Source organism: Haliaeetus albicilla, chromosome 3, assembly GCF_947461875.1.
Source record: "Haliaeetus albicilla chromosome 3, bHalAlb1.1, whole genome shotgun sequence".
Taxonomy (NCBI): domain Eukaryota; kingdom Metazoa; phylum Chordata; class Aves; order Accipitriformes; family Accipitridae; genus Haliaeetus; species Haliaeetus albicilla.
The window spans coordinates 35,018,889-35,040,428 of NC_091485.1; the positions used below are offsets into that span (position 1 = coordinate 35,018,889).

The 21,540-nt window shown below is 41.9% G+C and overlaps 1 protein-coding gene across 1 annotated transcript in view; it reads left to right on the forward strand.

Moving 5' to 3' along the window:
• The window catches only part of TGS1 (trimethylguanosine synthase 1), a 31,725-nt gene extending 11,812 nt beyond the window's left edge, over positions 1-19,913 (forward strand). The window contains exons 8-13 of the mRNA XM_069779356.1: positions 1,293-1,644; positions 2,532-2,705; positions 3,647-3,790; positions 5,128-5,344; positions 6,444-6,522; positions 17,146-19,913. Of these exons, the coding sequence (XP_069635457.1) occupies positions 1,293-1,644; positions 2,532-2,705; positions 3,647-3,790; positions 5,128-5,344; positions 6,444-6,522; positions 17,146-17,259 (1,080 nt within the window). The 3' untranslated portion in view covers positions 17,260-19,913. The remainder of the gene's footprint in view (positions 1-1,292; positions 1,645-2,531; positions 2,706-3,646; positions 3,791-5,127; positions 5,345-6,443; positions 6,523-17,145) is intronic.
• The last annotated feature ends 1,627 nt before the right edge of the window (positions 19,914-21,540 follow it).

The window sequence follows — 21,540 nt, forward strand, 5'->3', positions numbered from 1 at the left end:
GTGGTGGGTTGACCCTAGCTGAACACCAGGTGCCCACCAAAGCCGTTCTATCGCTCCCCCCGCCTCAGCTGCACAGGGGAGAGAAAATATAACAAAGGGCTCGTGGGTCGAGATAAGGACAGGAGACATCACTCACCAATTACTGTCATGGGCAGAACAGACTCAGTTTGGGGAAAATTAACTCAATTTATTACCAGTCTACCAGAGTAGGGTAATGAGAAATTAAACCAAATCTCAGAACATCTTCCCTCCACCCCTCCCTTCTCCCTGGGCACAACTTCACTCCCGGATTCTCTACCTACCCCCACCCCCAGCGGAGCAGGGGGACAGGGAATGGGGTTTACAGTCAGTTCATCACACGTTATATCTGCAGCTTCATCCTCCCCAGGGGTGGGACTCCTCACACTCTTCCCCTGCTCCAGCGTGGGGTCCCTCCCACGGGAGACAGTCCTCCACAAACTTCTCCAGCGTGGGTCCTTCCCATGGGCTGCAGTCCTTCAGGAGCACACTGCTCCAGCGTGGGTCCCCCGCGGGGTCACAAGTCCTGCCAGAAAACCTGCTCCAGTGTGGGCTTCTCTCTCCATGGGTCTCCACGTCCTGCCAGGAGCCTGCTCCAGTGTGGGCTTCCCACAGGGTCACAGCCTCCTTCAGGAACCCACCTGCTCCGGTGTGGGGTCCTCCCCGGGCTGCAGGTGGATATCTGCTCCACCGTGGACCTCCCTGGGCTGCAGGGGGACAGCCTGCCTCACCATGGTCTTCACCACGGGCTGCAGGGGAATCTTCGCTCCGGCACCTGGAGCATCTCCTCCCCCTCCTTCTTCACTGACCTTGGGGTCTGCAGGGTTGTTTCTCTTACATGTTCTCACTCCTCTCTCTGGCTGCTGTTTCTGTGCCCCCTGCACCTTTTTTTCCCTTCTTAAATCTGTTCTCCCAGAGGCACCACCATCGTCGCTGGTGGGCTCAACCTGGGCCAGCAGCAGGTCCATCTTAGAGCCGGCTGGTATTGGCTCTGTTGGACACAGGGGAAGCTTCCAGCAGCTTCTTACAGAAGCCACCCCTGTAATGACCCTCCCCACCCCAGCTACCAAAACCTTGCCACACAAAGCTAATACAGGAGCACAGTTAAGGACTTCCTGAATGTTTTGACTCTGGATAGTTTACTTGTTTCAGAATACATGTGTCAGAGAGTGCGTGCATGGCAAGTGCTTTTGAGCTGTAAGGCTTTTAAACTGTGCTCTTGGTAGCTGGTTAACAGCACCATCTAATTGTCTGTGATATTGAACAATTTGCAGGTGGAAGAGTTCCTAAAGCGTGTTAATACACCTGGGGAGGAAGGCACATCCCAGCCAGCCTCCCTTCAGGGTAAAGCGGAGGCACTGCCCGCGAGCAGTGACTCGGAGGATCAAGAGAGCGTTGCTGCCGTGCAGACTGTGATGCTGAACGCCGAAAACGAAAAGCCACTGTCTTCCAGCGCGGCCTTCGCAGAACCTGGAGGGAGTGACGGTGAGGAGGGAGCACAGGACGTGGCAGCGAGCGGCTCCGATGGCCAAGGCGCAGGGAGGCAGGAGCATGGCTGCGGGCGGCAGCTGATCTCTCTGGATATTCCCGATTATCTCCGGGCAGAGGCAGAGGACGTCAGCCAAGGTACATCAGTTTCCCACAAACTGGGGATGAATCGGCAGTGCCTTCCCAAATTACAGCATTGTGCGGTATTCGTTTATTCAAAAGGTCCACGGGGTAATGAGGCCGACTGAGAGCTGTGCTAGTGGAAGTAGCTTATTCCTGGAGCGCCAGAATCCCAGGTCTTGTCTTTAATATTAGCAGTATTTCCTTTTATATAAGCAGTCATTGTTGATCCTAGATGTGATCTAACAGGTCTCCAATTCACACCGTTTTTCCCCAGTAAGGATAAGGGTGATTAATTTGAGGTAGATGCACAGACCGTCGGGTTTTGGGTTCTCACATGCACATTGCTGAGCTTTGGGGAGCATGTGTTGTTAAAATTATTTTCTAGGGGGGAAAAAAAATAAAAGTCTATATTACGAACTTTTCTATTTAACACTGTAAACAAAGGAAAACAGGATTATTCAGGGTTCTACATATAGTTTAATCCTTCCTACAGTAATTCAATTATGTTAGATTTCTACTGTAAAACTCTTGTCTAGATTGATTCTTATGCCTTATTTATATAAAGGCATTAAATTAGTCTCTGATCCACTTGTTTGCTGACTATGTAGTTTATTGTTACCAGTTGAAATGATGGCTAGCTTGTTAAGGCTCTTAAGTAATGGGTGAAGTGTTACAATTTTTAAGACTGTGACTGCTACCTGTCAGGTAATGCTATTCCCTTGATATACAGCATGCTCTTTTTTAGCTTAAACCACTAATCTGCATACTCTGGCAAACAGTAATAAAGGACGGTTAGCAGTGTTGTTAAACATAAGCCTCTTACATCTTAACTCTCACTTACCTACCAATTACATTCCTAGCCTATGAGAACAGTGATTATTAACTTTTGCAGTGTCTTCCAGCTGTAGATGAAAAAATCACCGCAAAGAAGAAGGTGAAAAAAAGGAGGAAAAGGAATAAAATTGCGCTGGGAGCTATACCTGCCGAGATTGCTGCTGATCCAGAGCTGGCCAAGTACTGGGCACAACGCTACCGGCTGTTCTCTCGGTTTGATGAGGGAATTAAACTAGACAGAGGTATGTTTAGTACAAAGTGCACTGACTTGGTGGTATAAGATATACCCAAACCTGTGACCCTTTTCACAGTTCATTACTGATTTTCTTATAAGAGGTGCGTTTGCACCTCTGGATAAATTCCATCCCCCAGCAGGCAGGCAAACAGAAGTCTTGGATTTCAGTAGAGCCTCTAGCATGGTACCACCCCTGTTTGCATTAGTCCTGATGTTTGCCAAAGATTGAACTGTACCCAAATTATGCTTGGTCAGGACTTTTTCAGAAACTCAATGGCACTTTTCGATTTCTATATTTTATATAATAATTTTGTGAAACTTCCAAATATGATGATGGATCTAGTTTTATTCTGTTTTGTTCTGACTTTCAGCAATCACTTCAAAGTTGATTTTTTTCCATGTTTACATGGAAACAGCTTCCAAATCATAAATTTATAAGGTAAAGGAGGAATCAGGATTACTGGGGTTTTTGTATCCTGGGTTTGTTGGGTTTTTTAAGCCTTTCACTTCTAATGCTCTCCCACATAAACATGTAGATTATTTGGCAGACTGGATATTGCTGTAAAGAAAATAACATGTCGGACAAGAGAGAATATATTTCTGGTTTTATTTGTTACAGAGCATAATTGTGATGTATAAAGGTTTTTTGTAGCTGTCTCAATGGACAAGTCCTTGATAAGCCAGAATCCTCAGCACTGAGTTCGACATTTACCGAGATTCAGGCGTATCTGTTTGCTTCAGTGAGAATTCTGTTTGCTTAGCAAATTGCTGGACTGACCAGAGCTTATCATCTTCAAAGCCTATATTTCCTGGTCGAATGCTCTAAACCAGAATTGCTGGGATTAACGCTAAACCTTCAGTTGGGGGCGGGGAGATTGGTTGTTTGTTTTTAATTTAGGTGACCTTGAAATAAGGGGCAAAAATGCACTTCTTCCCTTTCCTTTGCAGAGGGTTGGTTTTCTGTTACGCCTGAGAAAATAGCTGAGCATATTGCCATCCGCGTTAGTCAGTCATTCAACTGCGATATCATAGTGGATGCGTTCTGTGGGGTTGGAGGAAACGCTATTCAGTTTGCGTTGACCTCAAAAAGAGGTAAGCAGGTGTTGTATATAGTGCATTATTCTGTTATTATATTTCAATCTTTTTCCCTAAAAATTTGGGTATGCACTTTGTTCACTAATTTTTATTTTCAGTGCTTTTGAAGCAACAGAAGCTTTTCTGCTTCAGACTCACAATATGAGCTTTCTGTTTTTAAAAAGGACCTATAAAACTGCTTTTCTATTTTAAGTCAGAGTTGGATTTGTGTTGTACTAGTCAAAGTTATTTTTACGTGGCATAGTAACTAGTCTATTGGATGCTCTGAAGATTGCTGGCAAAGGTTGAGTTCTGCTTGCAGTGCTAACCTGCAGAGATGCCACAAAGCTGCTGCTTTTCCCAATTGTTACACCAAGTCTGTGTACTCAAAAGCAGGATACCTGCGAATAGTACTTAAAACACTTGAACGGGATCACCTGCAGGTGCAGCAGAACCAAATACAGAAAAGTGATGGTAACTTAATATTAGTCTAAGTTCCTGTTGCCAGCTAATGAAATTGCAGTGAAACATTGAGAGTGCTTTCTGTAAAAACACTGACTACTTGATATTCTTCTACTCATCAAACACTCTGGTAAAACACCAGCTCATCTAACGCTTCTGAGTAATTTCTGAGCAAGACAAATGGTAGTTTCTACTGCATTAAATTTGGTAGTCTATGGTCTATTCTAGAAATACTTTCTAAATTTCACTTAGCTCTTTGTATTTCCTGGCTAAATTTTTATTTCTATGATTATGTACTGCCCTTCTTTCATCTCTCTTGTGCTGTGTTTGGTGGTTTTTTTAAACTCAATTTTCAGTACAATGTGATCAGCCACAGATAGATGTTTGTCTTTAACAAAGGAGAGTAGCAGGTTTCTAATTGACACCGTTTAAGCTGTCAGACTGAAGCTGTCAAGATTGAAGCGAGGAGGACTTCCACTCTTAGGCAGACAGCCTTATCTGCCCACTACTTCAGCTGAGATGGAGGATTGTCATGGTAGTAGATGCATGACTGCCAAAAGCTAAAGCTTCTCAGCTTTGCAGCAACAGCAGCTGAGCCTCCCCAGTCTTGGCTGCGTGGCTTCCCTTGCTGGTTTGTAAATGCAGCAGTTCTGCTCTTGGTGGAACCTCTGCTCCGGCCATGCAAGGGCAGGTCCTTCCCCTCTGAGGAACTCTATCTTCATGTCTACTGTGACCTACAAAACTGAAGTAGTAACTCACTGCACAACAGTATAGGTGTGACTTGTATCTGGTGGCCGCAGAAGAACACCGTCCTTCTGATATGTCCTTTTGATGGTCAGGTGGCATTCGCAGTTCACGCTAACCTGTGCATTTGCGCTCTCTTTCGTTTGCAGTGATTGCTATTGATATCGATCCTGAGAAGCTCAGCCTTGCACGCAACAACGCTGAGGTGTACGGCGTGGCAGATCAGATAGAATTTGTGTGCGGAGACTTCATGGTGCTGGCTGCTGACCTGCAAGCAGATGTTGTGTTCCTCAGCCCGCCCTGGGGGGGGCCTGACTATGCCACTGCCGAAATCTTCGATATCCAAACTATGATTTGCCCAGACGGATATCCTTTCAAAGTTAAGCATTGCTGTGATTTTTAGTCGCTTATGAGTGTTTTTCTCTCTTTCTTCTCCTCCCTCTCTTGACATGGGCTCTGTGTGCCCTGTTGGCTGACTGGGGATGATATGACCAGCAGCTGAAGTCCCAGATGTGCCGCATTTGTGTAGTCCTCCTCCCCCAACCTCAGCTATATGACTTTGACCACCTAAAATTAAATGTTTTTATTATAATTTTTTATTTAAAAAAAAAAGTCATGAAGAGTTATTCTTCAAAGTAAAAAATCCTTTAGAGAATTGTAGTAGCTTCTTAACTTAAAGCATTAATTCAGCAGTTTTAACTCCTTTATACTATTTTATTAAAATACCCTGAAGTAATCAAATAGCCATGTGGTGTATATAGGTAATAATTAATTATGAGAGCTATGACTTTGTCATTAATTCCACTTTTTAATTGATTTATAAAAGGTGTATCTTACTCAGACTGTTCTCAGTCATAGCACCTGCCTATGACTTGGGAAATCACAGAAGAGTGCAAGAAAAATATTAACCCTTTCAATTAATGTATAAAATTCCATACTAACTTATTAACAGTGATATTGAACACTCATTCATCTGGGAAGGTATTAGCATAATAGTTTCATCAAATATGAAGTGTGGTGGGTTTTTTTCCCCCAAAATAATCTCAGTTGTTTCCTTTATGGCTAAAATGTAGCCATATTTGTAAGAGTAAGGAAATCTTTGTATGCATGCATGAGAGAGATTCCATTAAATGGATTAGAAAACAAATATCAAACCAATGTACTAGCTATAAACTACATTCAAATTTCTCAAATACTTCTCTGTAGTTCAGTTAAATTTTCCTAAAAAGTGAGGGTTTCGGGGGGGGGGGGGGTTCTACTTTTTAGGGCAGTAATGGTGAAACAGAGTTTCTGCATTTAGACAATACCAATTTCTGCATTTCAGAAGAGTATCTAACTCACACACCCAGAAGACTAACTATAATTTAACTGTATAATAACTGAATTTGGGACATAATTTCAAAATAAATGAATATGAAGCAACTTCTCCTTCCCTATTCTTGTTTTTTCCTTTACTGGCTTCTACATTTGAAATTTTCAGGCTCTCCAAGAAGATCACCAACAATATTGTGTATTTTCTACCTCGGAACGCTGACATTGACCAGGTGTGTTACTGGATAAACACACAATTTGTTTCACTGGTGTGGGATTTTTTGTGTAAGAGGGTTTTGTTAGAATTTTTTTTTAAGTAATTAGATGACTGTAACAATTCCCCGGAGTGTCTGGTTTAGTTTCCTCTGTGTATTTTCTATGTTAATTATGTCTTGTAGCTTTTTGCAAAGAAGGGAGCAGTGAGATGGTCTTCTCACCTGCAACATGCTGCAGAACTTCTCAGGATTATTTCCTGCTTTTCCAAAACCTGTGTCTGACTTAGAGCAGGCAAGGTCTCAAGCCACATGGTGGCTTGCAGAATTGTTGGTGGCGAACAGCTGTCTTGAGAAACAGGCTGAAATTCACATGGCCTGAGTATTAGCACACTATGAACCTGCGCTATGCACAGCACCATTTGCATGACGGGTGATGATTCAGCTGCGTTTTGCATTTCAGGCTGGTGAAATGTCAAAGTGGCTTATGAATCTTTGAACAGGGACCTTAATTTTAGGCAGAGTTTCTCTAATTTCAACTTCTAACCAATGCATTTTATCAAATGTTTCATTCCCACGATGAAGAATGACCTTACCAGGTTTCTACTCTACTCATGAGCACTTTTTACTGGATTCATAAATAGGCAAAGGCATATACATTTCACTTGCATTCCCAGGAGACCATCTAAGAGTACTATCCACAGTCCTTTACCTATTTCTACAGAAGAGCTCGGCATCTCTGTGGGGTTGGGTTAGGTGTCTTTCCACCTCCACATCTTGGTCTGATTGGCTCTGAATGTTGTTGATGTGCTCTCACCGTTCCTTGATGTACATCCACAGGTTTGCCTTTACACAAATGGCTGAGGAGTAACTGCTGTTGCTCAAAAACATCGCTTTGTGGTCACAGCTTAGTTGTTAAAAGCACGTGGCTGGAGGCCTGGGTTCAGTTCAGTCGTCCAGGCTACAGGCTACCCTCGGGAAGACAAATCAGCTCTTCATGCCTTTCTCTAGAGATTGTGTCAGTATAAGAAAAAAAAACCCTAAAGATTGGTGATCTGAGAGCAGGGAAATAGAACGTGAATCTAGCCCACTGTTTAGAGAAAGGTAGTCTTAATCCTGTGTAGACAGAGCTGTGTCAAACATGACCATCCCAAACATGACCTTAGTGGATACTCTGGTCCTTCTGAGCCTGGTTATGGGTTCGGCTGCCATCATCTCTGGCTGTATTTAAGAAGTTTCTGAATTTATTGCCACTACACTTCCAGGACTGTGAATCTCCAGAAAAAAAGAAGATTTATCATTGAAGTTCCTTAATGGTTAGTGTAGACAATTGTCTTTTCAGTTTGCTCATGGTTTTCCCCACAGTTATCATCATCTTACTTTTCTCACGGACCAGACAGGGTGGCTTGTGCTGCAACAACTGCCTTGGCAAGGGCTTGTGGACAGCATTGCTAAGGTGTAGTGATGTAGCTTGGCTTGTGAACATAGTCCATAAACTCTAGGGGCCTATAAAAGCTTGATGAAGTAAATCTCAAACATTTTTTGCAGGAGATTAATACCTGAAAACCAGTTAACTTGGATAAGGCAATATTTGCTGAACAGATTATCTGATGCCTTAGATCTGAATGGAAACTTAAAAACCTAAGTTTGATTTGTGATAACATTGCTCAGGCATGTAAGATTTGCCTCTTCTGTGTCCTCAAAAATAAACTCTGTATGCTCATACACATATGTGAGGCTTTCAGAGATTACTTGGCTCCTAGAATAGGAGAACGGTCTGACATGCTTAACATGCAAGGTGGCAGTTGTTAAGTACTCTGCCTCATCTCTTGTTGACTGGCTTGAATCTACAAGTGAGGTGTGCTTTGTCAATTAAAGTTGATTTAGAAGCTGACTTAATTGCCATTGCAAACCTCCATGAAGGTGTTTATACTGACTGTAAGCCAGTGTATCAGTGCAAGTTTGCTTGTTTGACAGTGGATCTCAAGCAGAAATGGAAATAAATGCCCAGCAGTTAGAAGCAACCTTACAGTAAAAATACTGTTTAACCTTTAGTTAAGGCGGTGCAAATTTAGCGAAAAATATGTGCTTATTTTTACAGTTACCTATCTAACATAGAATAGGGATCCTGCTGCTGGTGTGAAAGCAGGTGGTAGCTGACGTTGACTTAGTTGTGTTGGAGGACTTGGTGTTCATTGCCTTATTGGTAGACAAGACATCCAACCTTGTTCCACATGATTATATTGCAAAAACAGTGCTTATTTTGTCTGCAGGCACAGCCTTTTCTGTGTAGAGTTTGTCTTGTAGAGAGAGATGGGAGTCTTTGAATTCCCTTATAAAATACACTGAGTTTAGATGGAAAAGGAGAAACGAACTTCTATACTTCTGCCTCGAGAGGGAGCAGCGAACCAGTGCAATATGGTTGGTGCATTTACAAGAAATGTGAAACATTTCCCCTAATTGTGTCAAATCTCCTTGTTTCCAAGCATGTACTTGTTACAAAATTTGTAATGTATACAGGTCCGTTTTTAGGTCGAATCAATCTTTCAAAATATTCTTTCTAGTGAAGGAATAATCAGGAATTACTATGTCTATGTGTGTGCACATACATAAAAAATACATTGTTTTATTAATAGTCCCTGTTATGTGGCATGTGTGACACCCTTGTTGATACCCATCTCTTTGCAGCATCTTTACATCTGAGTCTCTCTTTACGTTTTTTTCAGATCCCTTTAAAAAAGAAAAAAAAAAAAAAGAGGGGGAGTTGTAGAAACTACCAGTCAGAGGCATATTAATATCGCTTCAGTTCTGGGGGGCTAAACTTGTATTTGGCTGCCAGTGGTGTTTTCGAAAAGCAAAACAAAAAGTTTGACCTACTTAGAATTCGCGCAAAGTGGGAAAGAGAAATCACTGTTTCAAATAGGTTTGCATATTTAAATCAAAATTATAGCCCTGCAAAATTCAAGTGAAAAAAATTGATAAATACTTGGGTAGCTGAAAACTGTTCTTGCCTTCCGTGAGAAGAATTAATGGTACTAATTTAAGCTAATATTATTTAAAAAAAAAAGGGGGGGGGGAGAAAGTGAATATGCATGCCTTGGCAAAATTTGGATGAAAATAAATTTCTTCCCCTTGTTCTGCTGTTGATTGACTCTACCAGCAATAGGGAACCTGCAGTCAAGGAATGCTCAACCTTCCCCAGCATCCTTCCCCTTCTTGGCTGGTTCATTTCTACCAGATCAAGGAGAAGAAAGGTGATATCTGCAGGAGATCCTATATTTAGGTCTTAATACTCCAGCAAAATGTAACGGAGACCTCCACAAGTGACTTGAGAAGCAAGCTTATTGAGACAGAACGATTAAATGTTGTATGAAGCGTTTAGCAAGCTGTGCTCTGCCTCATTGTGCAGAGTGGGAAGTGTGTACTCACCCCAGGAACCAGGACTCATCCCAAATAGCCCGATCTCTTGCACAGACTGTTTTCTGTACCAGATAATACTTCTGTATCTTAATATTTGCAGCAAAGGAGGAGGAACCTGGGATTTGTTGCTGTAGGATCTTCTTCCTAATGGTAGGACAGCTTCTTTTCACCTCATTGTAGAAGGCATACTCAGCAACATAAGATACCAAAACATACCCTCCCAAGTGTTCACGTACTAACATAGAGATGCCCTTGACTCTTGTAAGCTGTATGAGTGCTGCTGTTGAGGTATTGTGCTGCTGTTGAGGTATTGTTCTCTCACTGTGGTCAGAATGGAGTCAGGCTGCACGATGGCTCCCCCCAATAAACTGATGAGCCTAAAATGTTGGTGACCTGGTATGTTGTGAGACAAACGACCACATCAGCATCTTTACCGGCCTAGCCAAGTTTGAGAGATGGATTACTGAGAAATCGGGAGTTATTACTTATCCTGACCATGGGTGGTTAACTGCTCAGATCCTGTATTGTGCCTTAGTGATTATCTTAAACTTCTTCACTGTTCTTTGAAGACAGTCATATTGTACAGATTTACAAATGGTGATTTAATTCAGAAACAGATTTTTCTTTTAGCAAAAAGACAATCTTATACATATGTCTATTCGCCATGGGATTATCTTTAAGTCTTACTGATTTTTAGCTGCTGGAAATGTTGCATATTTAACATCCTGAGCGTACAGTAGTGTAAGTTTTAATTTTGGGTCGCATGTTAGTATGTCAAAACAGCAGGATAATTGAGGCTAATTTTCAGATAACATTTCAATCTTTATGACCCTTCTAGTAGAGCGAGCAAACCTATTAGAATAATATTGGTCTACTCTTAAGAGAGAACACGAGTGAGTTTGCTAATTGAAGATGATTCTGAGAGTAAAATGCCTGATTATTATTCAACTTGAGAGGTATCTTTCTGAGTTAGAAAAGTTTGGTCTATCCAAGATCCAGCCTGTGACAAAAGAAAAAACAACACAGTTTGAGAAAGATTTGCCAGTGCCCAGAAGCCTTTCTGTCTGTGTAGGTGAGTTGAAGCTTAACCATAGATCCCAAGGAGGGATATGGCACTGTGGCTCTGCTCAGAGTTATAGCCACCATGTTGTGAAGTCATATCATGGACCTTATTAACTTGATCTACGGTTTTTGCACTAGCAGGCTTTTTGGTGGTATGAGGTATGAGAAGAGATATAATTAAAAAACAAAAAAAATCAAAAGTGTCAAGAACTTTTTCAGAAGTGGAATGACTGAAAAAGCAGCTCCTCCTCAAAATTTGAGTTTACTTCACAATCCAATGTTAATATAGTTCCAGTTTCAAAAACAGGACCTATTTTATTTATTGAAAATAATGCCTTTTCTTCCTGTTAGCGTTGCTATTAAACTGCTGCAAAATGTCCCCTTTTTCAGCCAGCTAATTTTGGCCCTTATAAATAATAGTGTAGTTTTATTCACCATAACAGAGGGAGAGGAGCAATGCTGCTTTTTGAGTAATATATGTCAAATAATAATATTCTTCTTTCTTTTAACCATTTTTGAGTAGTATTTCTTCATCAAACCATATATGAAATTTTACACTTCATAAAGTATTAGAGTAAATTCCTAATAAACTTTATGGTTAAGAGAACTGTTAATTGTTGATTGCTGTCCATGTCAACCATAATTCTGTAAATTTGACAGACCAAACAAGATACTCATGTTTAAAATCATGAGCAGAAAGGCATGATAGGCAAAATATTGTCAGGTTGATGGGGTTTTTTTAGATGGCTGCAGATTACTTCCTGCTCGGTGTCTGCAGGAGGAGTTTTTCCATGTCCTTAAAACGTCAGAGGGCACCTCAAGGGTTTTAACTTAAGCCTGTGCAAGGGAACATTCGTTTCTGTCTTTTGACTTTCAGTCAAGACTCTCTTTTTTCAAACATTAGTCAAGACTGTAGCACTGCAGCCTACGTTCTCCATGAACGCATCACTCTGATGGATGAAAGTTTTCAAATTTGTCTGTATTCTTTGAACCTTGCTGAGAGGGGGAGCTGATCCAGCTGTTGAGGAGCATGGGTCCACTGGAGGAGCACAGGACAGCGGGTGTACTACCTGAGGATGCAACAGCAGCGGCATTGGGAGGATGTGCTGCATGAAAGCAGCTGGGTGGTGGACATGGTACGACATTTCACAGATGTGTAGGAGAGCCAGTGCTGTGGACTAGCAAGGTGTTCACAGGCATATGCTCTTCTATCTATATTATTTATGGTATTCTCCCCTGTGATTCCTACTGGTTGACTGGAACTATATAAACTGGGATTGTAATGCAAATTGGCAGCCTCTCTCCACTTAATCTAGCTAGTGATTTTTTTGTTACCAGCCAGTTGTAGTTCTATCCGTCATGAGCTGACCTACCGGCAGCCTGCTTGGTGTTGTATAGGTTTGTAACACAGTCCCCACTAGGAAGATCTTAAGGGCTGCTTTTATCCACTCAAGATACTATGTTTTTAAAAACTGAAGCAGGCTGAGAGGCAGGGAAAGTTTTACGTTAGTCTTTATGCACTGTTGATAATTTTGGTTGGTTTGTTTGTTTGTTTTCTACCCAGTCACTTTTCAGACCTCTTCCTGTTTCTGCATTGAAAACTTTGTGTGCATCTTTACTATTCGAAGATTTGATGACTGGTGTAAAACTTTATAAATTGGATAGATTCCTGGGTTTGGGGTTTTGCGGGTTTTGGAGGCGAGTGTTTGGGGTTTTGTTGTTTGTGATAGCTATGCCTAATTTAGAGAAACTTCACTGTTGTTGGAGCTTTTGCTGTCCTAAATGTTGGTGTCTCAGACCTGGCTTATATTCCAAATGCTGCCGGAAGATACAAATTACCTTTTGTTCCTTGTCTAGCGTGTAGAGTGATTCCCTGAGCCCAGAATTAAGCAAAGTGCTCTTGACCCTGACAGTCATAGAAAGAATATGCATCATGGAGGTACTTTTCTTTTTTTCTTGCCTTTGTTCCCACCTCATCGTTCACTTTGAGAGAATCTAGAGTTAGACACCGAAGCCTTGTTCTGTCTCCAAGTCTAGTGCCTGCATGGGAAGATGTTTGCTGTGTTTCTGGTTTTGAAAGTCCAGTTGTTACAAATGACTGGTCAATGAAGGGAGTCTAAAGATGGGTAAAACTCATTTATTTATTTTTGTGCTATCTGGTGGCATTCAGAGAACAGAAAATCATACCAGAGAGATCAGTTTAATAAAAGAATATATGGTAACCTCTGTGAATTAAGAAATTTGATGGGAGGCTGACTAGTAAAACTACGGCTGGCCCTGTTCATTTAGCTGTGATTTTAGACTGGAGACCTAGCCAAATGGGACCTGCCAAGCAATATCATGTTTATTTAGGAGTGAATATAACAATGAGCAAAGCAGGGAGTGAGAGGCCAGGAGATGAACTCGAATCAAGATTAATTTGATTGTATTTTTAAGACGCTTGGGTATTAGGGGAGTTGGCAGATAAGGGACTATGGGTTGATGTGTTTTGCAGGCTGATCATTCTAAGTGAAAGTAGTTGTGTACACTTCAGCTGTGACTATCATGTTAGTAATGGCAACTTTTAAGCAGCGCACTTTAAACTCACATCTGTTCTCTGTCCTTGATAAAAGATAAAGTCAGAAGATACCCCCAGCATACACCAAGCCAGCGTGGCACTTCTGGACTTCAGTCTTCCTAAAGCTTGTAGCATTTGAATACTGAGTTGTAGTTTGCCCACCTCAAGTTTAAAACAAACAAAAAAACCAAACCCTCTAGTCTGTCAAAGGGTGGCAGCACCACCGTGGCAGTGGCATAATTCACCTGCAGACAGGTACATTTCGAAAAATGCTGCCTGACAGCATTTTGTTTTATTATGTTCAGTGTAAAGAATACCATTGCCTTTTTTTTTCTAGTGGGTTGGAATTTTCCCCCCCCAGCCTTTAGGGTGGTTGGGGGTGTCCTCTTTTTACTAGTGTTCTATAAAATGAAATTAATCACAGTGTCCTTGTGTGACTGCCTATTAAGCCAAAAAGCTTATATTTCTCATACCCTAGAAAAGTTTCTTGGAGGAGGGAAAAAATGACAATAGAGCTTTTTATCCCCAGTGACTGTAGTTGGTGGCTGGAACAGATAGGAAGTTACTTTAGTAAAGGAATTTCAGTCTTATTAAAAACAACCCTGCAAGGCCAGCAGGAAAACCTTCGAGTTCAAAAGTACACCTGAACAGTATAAAGCAAGTTTGCACCTTAAGCAGCCTGTGCCCTTGATGTAATCTTCCATGTTTGTTTCCCTTTTCATATTTCTTTTCTTATGTCTCCTATTTTAAACTTGAGACCAAACCTGCTGGCTACTTTTTTAATGCTCCATGGCTGTGTCTGTAGCTGTGGCCTATTTCCATCAGCAGTCGCTGAACGGAAGGATGAAGCATCCAGGTGAGAGGGATGCAGGGAGGCGTTAACTGAAGCTGCATCCTTTGCCTCTGCCCAGGAAGGCGTGTGGCATGTGCAGAATTACTCAGCGCAGCAAAGGAGGCAATATCTGCCCCCCCCCCCAAGTACGTGGGTTTGGGCTAAAGAACAAACCAGTATGAGGAGAGTTGCCAGCAGGGAATCGTATTTGCACAGGAAAATGCAAAATAAATTTTGGTCTAGTCCAATTTTTAAAAGAAATTAAGAAGCCTTTCTGTACTCACCATTGTAGTTCACTGCAAAAACAGGAGATGCGTCTTGGTATTTCTAAAAATAGGTGAGCACCTTTGTTTTTCTCAAAGCATGATTCCTCAGTCTGCTGTTATTTTTAGAGGGCATCCCTCTGCCAAGCTGGCACCTTTCTGAAGCTTGGTGGGTGGCAGCTTTCCCTCGTTATGCTGTCAGGGTTGACTGAGCCCTTCCGAAGAAAACTTGGCAACTCCTATGTAATTAAATTTGCAACCTCCAGCAATTCACAAATAAGCATCGTCACAGAGGATTTGTGTTTCTCTCCCCTGAATATCAGGGCGGATTGAGGAGCGTGCAGTGCCGGATCTGTCCCTGCGGACCTTACGCCCATGTGCTTATTTGGATTTTTGTCACCTTTGGGTTTATCAAATACTTTCAGCAGTCATTTGAAATTAGTCTTAGTTACCCTGCATTTAACACTTAGAGACTAGACACACAGCGTATGTGACTTCTCGGGTGGACACCACCCCTCAGCAGAGGAGCAGCATTTGCCTGTGTTGCCAATGAAGCATTTTGCTTTACTTGGTCTTCTAAGAGAAAGATTAAGTAAACACTTGTGTTTATTATCAATGCATTAGTCATACTTAGATATGCTAGTGACACAAATTGTGCCTTGAAAGTGGGAGTACGTAACCTCGAGACAATAATTTCAGTATTCTTGTATTAGGTCGAGTAATCTAATTAATATTTTAGAATACTTAAACGACATTAGCTCTAAAGTGCAAAGCCTCTAATGCTTTTTGGAAGGGACATTCCAGCTTTTGTTCATAATAAATTAGAAGTACAAACTTAACGTCTTCCTAGAAAAAAAATGTGGATCGCCTCACAATGTTAACTGCTTTTAGGATTTCAAGTAAGAAAAGATAAGTTGTGAAATTAACATTCCTGATCACTTGCCAATTTCAGATTCTTGTGCTATTTATAAGTCAGCCAGCTTCTGCTTTTTTACTTGTGGCAGGTTCCTCTGACAAGAACGTGGAGATTTTTTTCCTATTACCATTAAATTGAAAGATGAAGAAACTGCTTGCGCTTTTGTTTTTGTCTGCAGAAACAAAAAAAATTAAAAGGGGGGGGGGGGAACCCACCAGAATAAGTTTGGTAATTTTCTGGGCAAGTCAATAAAGTTTCAAAGTATAATTTAGATTAATCTGTTATTTCCTCTTGATAGTGGGCTGGTTTTTTTACTTACAGTAAAAAAGAGGAAGTTCAGCATGTTTATATTTAAACCTGTGCTACAGGGTCAAGTCTCAAAGGAGTCTAGAAGTGTTAATAATGCAACCTGAACTTTAAGTTTCAGCTGCTAACATCACAGACTTCTTGGTTTAAAGATCAGTTAAAATCTGCTGCAGGCTTGTAGACCTTGATTACTTTATGTCTGCCTGGGAAGTTTCCCTGCATAGGGAACTATAGAAATAGTTTCCCTGCAGCAGGCGGGGAAAACAGCAGCAACAGGGCAGAACTGGCTGTGGAGCAGGTCCTCAGGGCCCACGATGGGGGGGGCGTGGAAGCAGTCAACGCTCAGTTTTGGTGTCCTTCTCTTCCTTCTGTCTGTGCTGTCTGTCCTGGTGAGAAATCATTAGCCTGTATGGCTGTTGTCCATCAAAGGGGTCATACTAGCATCATGAGTAGGAACAGGAGAGGAGAGAGTATTGCGTGCTGCAGTCCAAAATGCAGAGTCCACTGCAAAATGTTGTCTGTCTGTAATCATTAAGCATTAAAGGTGTGCACCAGCCTCAGTCAGCAGAGCGTGAACGGTGAAATTCTCACTCCAGTGATCGTAAACAGGAGAGCCGGGACCAGCGCTGCCTGACGGGCTGTCCCTGCCTGCAGTTACTCAGCTGCCCGCAGCCTTACCCCCAGCACTGCCTGAGACTCCAGTGCACACAACGGCATTTTTGTTGGTTGCAGTAACAACAACAAAATAACTAATTTTTGTGAGCTTCTCTGCCTGTTTGAGGTTTTGGGCTTGGTTTTGTTCCGGTTGTTCCCCGCTCCGCCTACCCCCCCCTTCAGTGCAACCTTTATGCTTCCTAATTCCAGGATTGGGTTTTAGTCTTCCCCCAAAACTTGGGATTTTGACACCTTCAAAACGCAGTTTACAGCTTGCTTTTTGCCACAACTGGGTGTCTCAAATGCCAAGTACCCTGCAAACCAGATTCTAGCATTTCTTACCTCAGCACAGAATGGGAAACGATGACTATTTATCTCTAGTTCTGAAGTCCTCTTATTTTCATGGCTTGGGGCGAGGGGAATTTTTCAGTCACAAGAAAGCCACAAACCACTTCTGTGAGTAAAAGGAGACACTGAAAGAGGAGCAGAGGCATTAGGTGACACGGAATATTGTCACCGGTGTTAACAGAGCCAAAGATGTGGTTTACGTGATATTTCATGTGAATAAAAGCATTGGGGTCTTGCCTCTTTTCTTGTGCATTGATTGATTTGCTTTTTGTTCTTTGTTTTTCAGGTGGCTTCCTTAGCAGGGCCAGGAGGAAAAGTTGAAATAGAACAAAATTTTCTCAATAACAAACTGAAGACAATAACAGCTTATTTTGGTGATCTAATAAGGAATGACATCTGAACTCTGTGTGGATTCTTCCAAATCCAACCTCCCTGACTGCTGCTTTGCTTAAGCTTTTGTACAGCTGGCTGGTCAAAAATGACTTAAAGCCATTTTCCGCTTTAATTTCTGTTTACAGAAATTTGTTCTGTTTATTGCTACTGTCAATAAATGTTTTATAATAATTTTGATAAAATTGTAAATGTAGAGGAGCTGTGAATGTAGGAAAAAAAGTTCTTTATAAAATGCAGTCTCGCAAGGTTCAAGTCCAACCTGTTGAAAGGGAGTTCAGGATTTCTTTGCAACTCTCACATGTGCTGTTTCTGTTCGTGCTCCAGTTCTGAGCATTCAGAGGGTCAAAAAGAATAGCCTGAAAGCCATCGTGTGTCAAGAACTGCTGTCTGTGCTTGAGAAACAAAAGCATCTGAACATCAGGTGGAACGAGAAGGTCAGGTACACCACCAGAGGTTAACTGCAGTTCACCTCTCTGGCTCGGTGCTCACTGGGAAACCTTTTCACTTTTTCTTGGTAGGATGAAGGTCCACACGTTTCTTACAGGGAGTACTCTGGCTTGTTGCAGCACAGGGAGAGAGCAGGGCATGTTTGTGGCTGGCAGCAGGGCTCTACCCCCTGGGTTTTGTTACTTATTTTATTTTTTCCTCCTTGCTAGCCTCTTTGTAACAAAAATATTTTGAAGAAACCTTCTGACTGGAGGTTTGCCTCGGTAACCAGAGGAGTATATGTCCCCCCTTCTTTTGAGGCCTTTTAGATCCTTGCACAAGCTTTGGGGAGGGCAGAGGGACCCCAGCTCTCCCTGGTGAGGGCTCTCTGCTCCCACTCGGGGTTTAGGGGGAAAGAGTGGCTTTTGGTACTTCTTTCTCCAAGCAGAAATGGAGGCAGGTGAGAGGGGTATGGATATGGCGCTCTCGCTGAAATGCGCGTACAGTAAGTACCCAAGATCAATTTTGAGCCTGTTTTCAAGGTAAGAGTGTAGGAATATAGTTTCTAAGACAGTAAATTAGTGCTGCTTTTCCTCTGCTTGGAGTGCAGCAGGATGCTCAAGGCAGCAGAGATTAAGCACTAAACCATGCATTAGTGCTGACAGACAAAAGTCTATAGAATAACTGTGTAGAATAACCAAATAAGAGGATTTTTTTTTGCCCCCATAAGGAATGCAATCTAACTCTTCAAATCGGTTAGGAGAGCAAAGTGTTTGTGTGTGTATGGGATGTTAAAAAACACATACAGTCTGACTCAGTGCAAGTTTGTAGTGCAGTAAAATAGCACTTGGGAAATTATTTCTTTCTAGCTTTAATGTCCATCCAGTACCAGACGAGTGCTGAACTGTTAAAGACTGTTACATCCACGCTTCATGTAAGGTATTTTAGATTACTTTGATGATAATTTGACTGATTTGCATCACTGCATTTTGCCACTGTATTACAGCAAGAAGTGCTGTGATAGTGCCAGCCTCTGTGTCATTATTTAAAGGGAATTGTAAAGGAAAGAAATTATCTGCTCTTCAATATTCCTTGGAGGCAGGGGAGGTTGGCAGAGTGCTAGTATTACAGGAGGTCCAAACCTATTGTAGCAGTAGCATGTGTATGTAATGATGCTGTTAAATTGTCACTACAAGCTACAAAAAAAATCCAAGAGTCATGAGGCCAAATGAAGAATAATTTATACTGTGTATATCACAGCATTCTGTACACTAAAATTTTACTATATTTGGCTTATTGTTGCTTACAGAAATACTGCTGTCTTACTCTTTAGTCCTCTTTTCCTCCCTAAAGTTAAAGAGTAGCTTTAGAAGCATTTTGAGATCTTGCTGATGCTGTTCCTGTAAAAGGAACTCTATGGGGGAAATACCAGTGAATTTACTTTTACCTTCAGGAAAGTAGTCAGATTTTGTTCAGTGTCCAAGCATGCAAGATGTGGAAGCTGAAATATGACATAAAAGTTACAATATTTACTGTTTTAATGTTTACTTCCAATATAATGAACTTACTGGTAAAAAGAAACAATTTATCAAAGGTCTCTGCTGAGCTTTGAAAGCACATGAAGCACCAAAAGTGGAAAAATATCCTTGTTCATGGCTGTTGCTCTCTGTAACCAACAAGTACAAAAGGTCTTTTTTTATTTTTATTTTTTTAAATACAACTTGAAGTCAGAATACACTCTGCTGGGTTGTGATAAATGTTTGCCCTCAGCTTTCCACTCAGACAGAACAGGTGAGGTTCCCCAGGACTGTGAATCAGTCAATCTGTTAAGCCTAAAATACATCTACGAGTATTTTTACTTCATTGTTAGTAATATCAACCAACAAACACTTCATGGGGGACAGCTTCATTCATGATGTGAGTTTCTGTAAAATGTACTCTGCTTTATGTTGTAGAAAAAAAGTTAACATGGTCTGAGACATAGTTAAATTTCTGGACATCTCATGCCCAGAGTTTTAATACCCTTTGGGGATTCGAGTAGTATTTTGCATATGCTATATTAGGCTACAAAGAAGTTATGTTGCTACTGTAAAGTAAATACTCATAGAGGTTTGGTCTTTTACCAATTTTAAGCCACAAAATAAGCTGTAGGAAAAAATGCAGATTTTTTTTTTTTTTTGGAGGTTAACTAATATTTGGACTAAATGCAATAAATACATACTGTTTTACACTTTCCACTATGCTCTTGCACTCCTAATCTTTTAGGTTTATCTTAATTAAATCCAATATTAAACAAAGCCCATCAGTTTCTTTTTCTGGTGCATGGTATGAAGAGAAGCAATGGAACATACAGTTAAAACAAGCGTGTTACAAAGCTGAAGCCTAATTGCGGATTCAAGGGGACCAGAGCAGAGCATCAGCAGGGCTGAGCAACCGTCTCTTCATGGTAGGACAGTTACTGTTGTGCCCTCCTCTGAAGGAGGGCCCGTTAGTGTTATGGTAAAAAATCACTGTTCCATGAAGTTTTAATGTACGGTTTTAGAAAATCTTCCCCAAGTGTAGTGGTTCTGAAATAACATCTGGGTCTATATGTGCAACTCAGGGGTTACATAAACAAATTAATGTTACACCACAGTGACCGTGGTAACATTTAGAAGAGGGAAACCCCATAAATAGCAGAAGAAAAAAATTACTTGCAGTAACTCATTGAACAAATCAGTAGAAAATTGGGTCATTCTCACTTGGTTTACTCTCTCTGCTTTCATATGCCTCATATTCACCGTTTGCTTTAACTGTGCTCCCCTCACACGCAAATCCTCCTCCAAATACCAAGGAAGGAGGGTAATCTTAACACATAGTGTGAGCTAATTTACCACTGCTGGTATAGCCTTTCCAACACAGGTATCTTAGTATTCCTGCCACTGGAATACCTTGGTGCGGTCCAGAGTACTTAAATAAAGTTGCTTTTCGGTGGCGAGGAAGTTTTAGATTTCTGTATGAAAACAGAACAGAGATATTTTTTGCAAGTGTATGGTGCAGTGGCGAAGGACTAAATGCTCTAAAACAAGGCTTGAAATCAATTCAGACCCTCTCCTGTTCCAGCTGTCAGACGGTACAGCTGTCAAGCGGTCCAGCCTGCTCCATCAGGGCAGAGTATTATCCGGACACACGCTGGGGAAGTACTTGTAAGAGTGATGCTGTGTTGATTCAGTTAAGTCAAGTCCCCCAAAAGCCCAAAATAATTCACACCAAAAAAAAACCCCTGCGTGTTACTCGGGCGGCTGCAGAAGTCATCGCTAGCTGAAAGGAAGCAAGAGGAATGGCTAAAACCAGCTGGAATGATTGACTCTAGTGAGGCTGGAGATCTACCCAAGCAGTGAAAATCCTAGCTGCATCCGTGCAGGGAGGAGGCAGGAGAAAAGGCCAAGTCTGCAAACAAGGCTTGTCCGCCTCAGGGTTTGGTTTCCACCTCTACTCAGCGTGGTCCTGTGGTGTCCCTTAAAGACGCCTGAGGCTTTGGTAGTGCCTGAGGGATGCTGCTGCGAGCAGGGCTGTTGCCTGGGGCAGGGGTGGGGAGGGCAGCAGCCCCCCTGGGAGCCCTGACAACTCTGGGCTCTGCTCAAGGGTTTCCCTGCACAGGGGAATTCCCCGGCCGGGCTGCCACACAGCTCTGCAAAGCACCCTCTGCAATGTCCCTGCAGCCTAAGAGTCAGCCCCGGATTTCTCCATATAAAGGCCCAAGGATCAGTGTCTTTTTAGCACGTCATGACAGGGGTGTCCAGGTGTCGGGGAGCATGGTTTTGCCATCAGCCCCTTGTGCACCCTTCCTCAAGTCTCATGCAAATATGTTTTCTGAGCTCTT